Source organism: Akebia trifoliata, chromosome 9 (genome assembly GCF_017979445.1).
Source record: "Akebia trifoliata isolate Shusen 1 chromosome 9, ASM1797944v1, whole genome shotgun sequence".
In the NCBI taxonomy this organism is placed as follows: Eukaryota; Viridiplantae; Streptophyta; class Magnoliopsida; order Ranunculales; family Lardizabalaceae; genus Akebia; species Akebia trifoliata.
In genome coordinates, this window is record NC_141383.1 from 20,981,528 (window position 1) to 20,987,519 (window position 5,992).

The 5,992-nt window shown below is 42.6% G+C and overlaps 1 protein-coding gene and 1 pseudogene across 1 annotated transcript; both read right to left on the reverse strand.

Moving 5' to 3' along the window:
• Positions 1 to 246: 246 nt before the first annotated feature.
• LOC147394591 (secreted RxLR effector protein 161 pseudogene) lies at positions 247 to 963 on the reverse strand (annotated as a pseudogene).
• Positions 960 to 5,569, reverse strand: LOC147394592 (uncharacterized). The gene is made up of 2 exons (XM_086453316.1): positions 1,951 to 5,569; positions 960 to 1,897 (listed from the first exon to the last, which is right to left on the reverse strand). Exons 1-2 carry the CDS (start codon positions 5,567 to 5,569, stop codon positions 960 to 962), a joined length of 4,557 nt encoding a protein of 1,518 aa, XP_086309442.1.
• Positions 5,570 to 5,992: the final 423 nt, after the last annotated feature.

Sequence of the window (5,992 nt, forward strand, 5' to 3'; positions counted from 1 at the left end):
AATAAAAGGAGTAAAGAAGGAAAAAAAATTTGAAAAAAAAATGAAGAGTCGCGTTCTGTCGGTCGAACCGACAGAAGTAGTCGGTGCCACCGATATCTGCCGATGAGTAAGTTGGCGGTGGAACCGACAAATGGCTCATTCTGCCACCGACAATTTCTCCAGAATTCATACCTTTTTTTTTTTTTAAAATTTTTTTTTTTTTATTATTTTTTTTATTTTGTCATCCCGAGAGCACATAGGCCCTGCTCACAATGAGCAGACCCCAATAGATTTCCGAAGGTGATCAAACCGTAAGGAATCGAAGGGTTTGGTGAAGATATCAGCAAGTTGATTTTCAGTCGGGATATATTCCAAGCAGATGGTGTGTGCTTCAACAAGTTCACGAATGAAGTGATGCCGAATGTCAATATGTTTAGTGCGAGAGTGTTGGACCGGATTCTTCGAGATATTGATGGCACTGGTGTTATCGCATAAGAGGCTCATCGTATCTTGAGATATCCCATAGTCCGCGAGCATCTGCTTCATCCAGAGAAGTTGAGCACAGCAGCTGCCAGCGGCAATGTACTCAGCCTCAGCAGTTGAAAGAGATATGGAACTTTGCTTCTTACTATGCCAGGCAACTAAACAGTTCCCGATGTAGAAACAACCACCACTGGTGGATTTTCGATCATCCATGTTGCCGGCCCAGTCAGCATCGGTGTATCCGGCAATGATGGACGAGGAATCAAATGGATACCAGAGGCCATTTTCCGTGGTACCGGCGATGTATCTGATAATCCTCTTAACAGCTAGGAGATGAGATTCCTTAGGATCTGCTTGAAAACGGGCACAAGTGCCCACACTGTAAGAGATATCGGGCCTACTGGCTGTAAGATAGAGAAGGCTACCAATCATACTCCTGTAAAGATGCTCATCTACACTTTTACCTGAAGGATCTTTACAAAGTTTAAGAGTGGTGCTCATAGGAGTATGATGGTTCTACCAGACTTTAAGCCAAATCGATCTACCAAATCTCGCGCATATTTAGTCTGAGAAATGAACAGGCCATTCTCGAGTTGTTTAATTTGCAATCCCAGGAAAAAGCTGAGTTCACCAACCATGCTCATTTCGAATTCGGATTGCATAAGGTGAGCAAATTTTTGGGCCAAGCCTTCGGCGGTGGATCCGAACACAATGTCGTCTACATAGATTTGAGCAATGAGAGTGTCGCCACCAATTTTTTGAACAAACAGCGTTTTATCAACGCTCCCCCTAACAAATTTATGACTGAGCAGAAACTGAGTCAGTCTTTCATACCAGGCGCGGGGGGCCTGTTTGAGACCATAGAGAGCCTTTTTCAATCTGAATACTTGGTGAGGATGTTTGGGATCAACAAATCCTTTTGGTTGTTCAACATAGACTTCCTCATCTAAGAAGCCATTGAGAAACGCACTCTTAACGTCCATCTGGAATAGTTTGAATTTCAACACACATGCAATGGACATCAAAATCCGAATTGACTCAAGTCTTGCCACCGGGGCAAAGGTTTCATCAAAGTCAATCCCCTCAATCTGAGAGTAGCCCTGTGCAACCAGACGAGCTTTATTGCGGACAACATTGCCAAGTTCATCCGATTTGTTCTTATAAATCCACTTAGTCCCAATGACATTCTTGTCAGATGGCCTTGGTACGAGCTGCCAAACCTGATTCCTATGAAATTGAAGAAGTTCGTCTTGCATGGCTTGGATCCAGTATTCATCATGGAGGGCTTCATCAACATTTTTGGGTTCCAACTTGGATGTGAAGCAAAGATGACTATTTAACGCCTCAAGTTGCCGTCGGGTTTTTACTCCTATGTGAGGATCTCCAAGGATCTGGCTGGAGGGATGACCCTTGACAACAGGTAGTGTTTCTGGAACTAGAGACGTTGGGGCCGGCAAGGTGTAAGAGGGAACACTCCCTCGTCCTCACCTTCAGTGTCAGAGGGACCATTCTCCTGAATGAGTTGATCATCGATCACCACATTTATGGATTCTTGAAGTGTGGAGGTCCTCTGATTGAATACTCGAAAAGCTCGACTGTTTGAGGAGTATCCCAAAAAAATTGCTGGATCGCTTTTTGAATCAAACTTTCCCAAATGTTCCCTATCTCTAAGGACATAACACTTGCTCCCGAATACCCTAAAGTGCTTAACACTCGGAGTTTTGTTGTTCCATAGTTCATATGCTGTTTTATTCAGGTCTGCTCTGAGATATACTCTATTGATGATGTGACAGGCAGTGTTTACAGCTTCGGCCCACAGACTTTTAGGAAGATGTTTACTGTGTAGCATGACTGTGGCCATTTCTTGAAGAACGCGATTCTTTCTCTCGGCAACTCCATTTTGCTGAGGGGTCTTCGGAGCGGAAAATTCATGTCGTATTCCATGATTATCGCAGAATTGTGTGAATCTACTATCCTCAAACTCACCACCATGATCACTTCTTATTCTACCAACAGCAGATTCCTTTTCTATTTGGATACGCGTTATGATCTTTTTGAATTCATTGAAAGTATCTGATTTTTCTCTTAGAAACGCAACCCAGGTGAATCTAGAGTAGTCATCAACGATCACTAAGAAATGTCTCTTTCCTCCTAGACTTTGTACTTTAGTGGGACCTACAAGGTCCATGTGTAAGAGCGCAAGGGGTTTCGAGGTTGCGAGAGTGGTTGTCTTTTTATGGGTACTTCGAATTTGTTTACCTATTTGACATTCCCCACAGACATCTCTTGCTTGTTTACCCAATTTGGGTAATCCTCTGACTAACCCTTTCGAGGCAAGTCTAAACAGGTTCTTGTAGTGAACGTGACCCAGACGTTGATGCCATAACTGAACTTCATCAATTTGAGCCATGTTACTAACTGTGGTATCTCTTGAATTCTCGATAACATAGCAGTTATCAGAAGTGCGAAGGCCTCTCATGATAATTTCTCCATTCGGTGTGGAGATCTCGCACACTTCACGATTGAAGCTCACACGGTGATCCTTGTCACAAATTTGGGATATGCTAAGAAGGTTATGTTTCAAACCATCTACGCACAATACATTTTCCACCGTGGGCAATCCATGGCCACTGACAGTTCCTCGCCCAATTATCCTAGCGGTGCTGCCATCACCAAAAGTGACTGATCCTCCATCAAAATCAACCAAGTGGCTAAATTGACTTCGGTCACCCGTCATGTGTCGGGAGCAACCACTATCAAGATACCAACGTGAATGATTCCCAGCTTTGAGGGCTGTGTGAATTACAAGGCACTTGTTGTCCCCATTTTTGACTTTCCATTGTAAATTCGTCTTGGGGGGATTGTATTTGGTATGAGAGACATCCTTACTAGGTGAGCTTATCTTAGGGGACCTACTCTTCTTGGGTGACTTTGAGGAAGGATTTTTCATTTTGTACCTTCTTCCACTTTGATTACCCATACTAGATTCAGCAAGAGCTTTAGCTTTTAGATTTAGATAGGCAATCTGTTTGAAGAGTTCCCCAATGTTGCTGTTTTGTTTGGGAGAAAATGAATTCTTTGTTCCCTTCCATTTTGGTGACTTTTCTTTCTTTGTTTTTTCAACTTTATTCACCAACGGATTCTTTCCCTTATCATGCTTCTTCTGTTCAACCGATAAAGATTTTCCAATAGAGGTCTGAGAGGTTGCGGTGTAGATAGTTTTGTATTTGATACATTCAAATTTCATGTGGCCCGTTCTACCACAGAAGTTGCATGTGATAATCTTTTTGGAGTCTTTCTGAGTGTTTGATGACTCTCCATGTGCAAGAGTAGAAGGAGATGGAGGTGATGTAGAAGTATAACTGTCATAGCCTATTCCTCCTTTATCTCCATAGGATTTTTGCACTCCTAGAAGTTTTTGTAACTCCAAGCTACCATGAGTGTAGTTATACTCAAGTCTAGCATTTTGTTTTTGCAGTCTATCGACGTCAAACTTAAGAACTTTGTTTTCATCACGGAGATTGGCTAATTCTAAGTTTAGACGAGCTATTGTGGAGTTGGCCATCGAGAGGAGATTCTTGAGTTGTTGAAGATTTTTTACCATCTCCTCTTTCTCAATGAGGACTGTCTCAGATGTAGAGAGCAAGCTAGACTGTCTTTCTAAGGTTGTAGAGAGCTGAGTTTTAATACCTTCTAATTCAAGTCCTAAGGAGAGTTTTTCCTTGCACATTTCCTCATATTGGGCATGCCACTGTTCTTTTTGGAGTTTTTCTCGACTATGTTTCTTGGTCAGTTTTACATGACTAACGAACAGTTGGTCAAATGCAGATTGGAGTTCAAGTTCATCACTGTCCTCATCTTCTCCTTCTTCATCAGAGGAAGAAGTGACCATGGAGCGATTCTGACTTTCACAGTCCAGACCTCCTTCAAGTTCATCCCCATCTGGAATGTTGGCAGTGGTAAAAGCCATAAGGATTCGAAGAGTGTCTTGATCTTCATTATCTGATAGAGACCCTAGTTCTTCTTCGTCTCCAGATTCTTCAGAGTCATCCCATGTGGCCTTAGCAGCCATTGTTGTGCCCTTATTCTTAGGTCTAGGTAGACCTTTGGATTTGGGTTTAGAGGGGCACACATTTGAGTAGTGACCACGACCGCCACATGTATAGCACTCAGTATCTTCCCTTGGTTTAGACATGGTTCTTCCAACAGGCGCATGTCTATCTATCGGATGATTACGTCTACTAGTGTTACCTGGTCCTCTTCTTTTGAAGAATTTTTGAAATCTTGAGGCTAACAGGGCTAAGTCTTCCTCATCCGAGTCAGTCTCTTTCTCCTCTTCAATCGATATCTTCTTATGATCATGGGAGGAGGATTGAGATCCGATATGCGATGTTCGCTTGGATGTAGACTTTGAGGAGGATGTCTTTAGGACCTGAGTCTTCCCTTTTGAGGGAGGCCCCTCGAGATGGAGTTCGAAGGTAGTGAGAGACCCCATAAGTTCCTCAACGGTCATTGCTTCCACATCTCGGTATTCCTCAATTGAGGTGACCTTAGAGGCAAACCTCTTGGGTAGGGATCTTAGGATTTTTGCACAAATTCTACCTTGAGGGACGGTTTCACCTACATAAAACATAGAGTTGCAGATGTCACTTAGACGTGCGTAAAACTCTTGGACAGTTTCGCTTTCCTCCATTTTGATATTTTCAAATTGGGTGCGGAGGAGTTGAAGTTTGGATTTTTTCACGATACTTGTGCCTTCGTGAGCGGCTTCTAGAATTTTCCATGCTTGCTTAGCCGACTGACACGTGCATATCCGTTGATATTCATCGTCGGAAATGGCACTCGTAATGGCATTTAGAGCCTTGTAATTGTTGCTACTATCTATTTTGTCCTGTTCTGTCCATTTCCTTGATGGTCTTGGAACAGACGTAGTGACACCATTCACTTCGATGATGTCAACGGGAGGTTCCCAACCTTCCTCAATCATGTCCCACACATCTCTGCTTAGTGAGTTGATGTATATCATCATTTTATTCTTCCAGAAGGCATACTTAATGCCTTCGAACATGGGTGGACGAGCCGAGGACCATTTATCGGCTCTAGACATGGTGAAAGGTCACGGATCACTCAGGTTGGTTAGACCTTTATAGAGCAACCCGCTCTGATACCAATTGAAATTACCAGCTTTGACAAGATGGTGACCTAGAGGGGGGGTGAATAGGACTAATTTAAAATTCTACTGAATGTGAATGTTGGGATGTGAATAAATTTTAATGTCAGGGAGCATCCACTAAAACATTCATGTAACAAGATATTCATGCAAGATATGATCAGTCATGATATGCATCCATATTGACATAAAGATAAGAGAACCTGAGACAAAATATGATACACACGATTTATAGTGGTTCAGCACCCGTGCTTACATCCACTCCCAAGAGAACCCAAATTGATGATTCTTGGTATTCACTAATGCTGAGGTTTTTGGTTCACCTTAAATCGCACACAGAATTTTTCAGGTTAATTCCGC

Bases quoted from the DNA above. Each gene is read 5' to 3' on its own strand.
- LOC147394592 (XM_086453316.1), bottom strand. From the start codon at position 5,569: ATGTCTAGAGCCGATAAATGGTCCTCGGCTCGTCCACCCATGTTCGAA. The intron at 1,898-1,950 runs GTGAGGACGAGG...CAACGTCTCTAG, and splicing joins TGGTCCCTCTGACACTGAAG to TTCCAGAAACACTACCTGTT.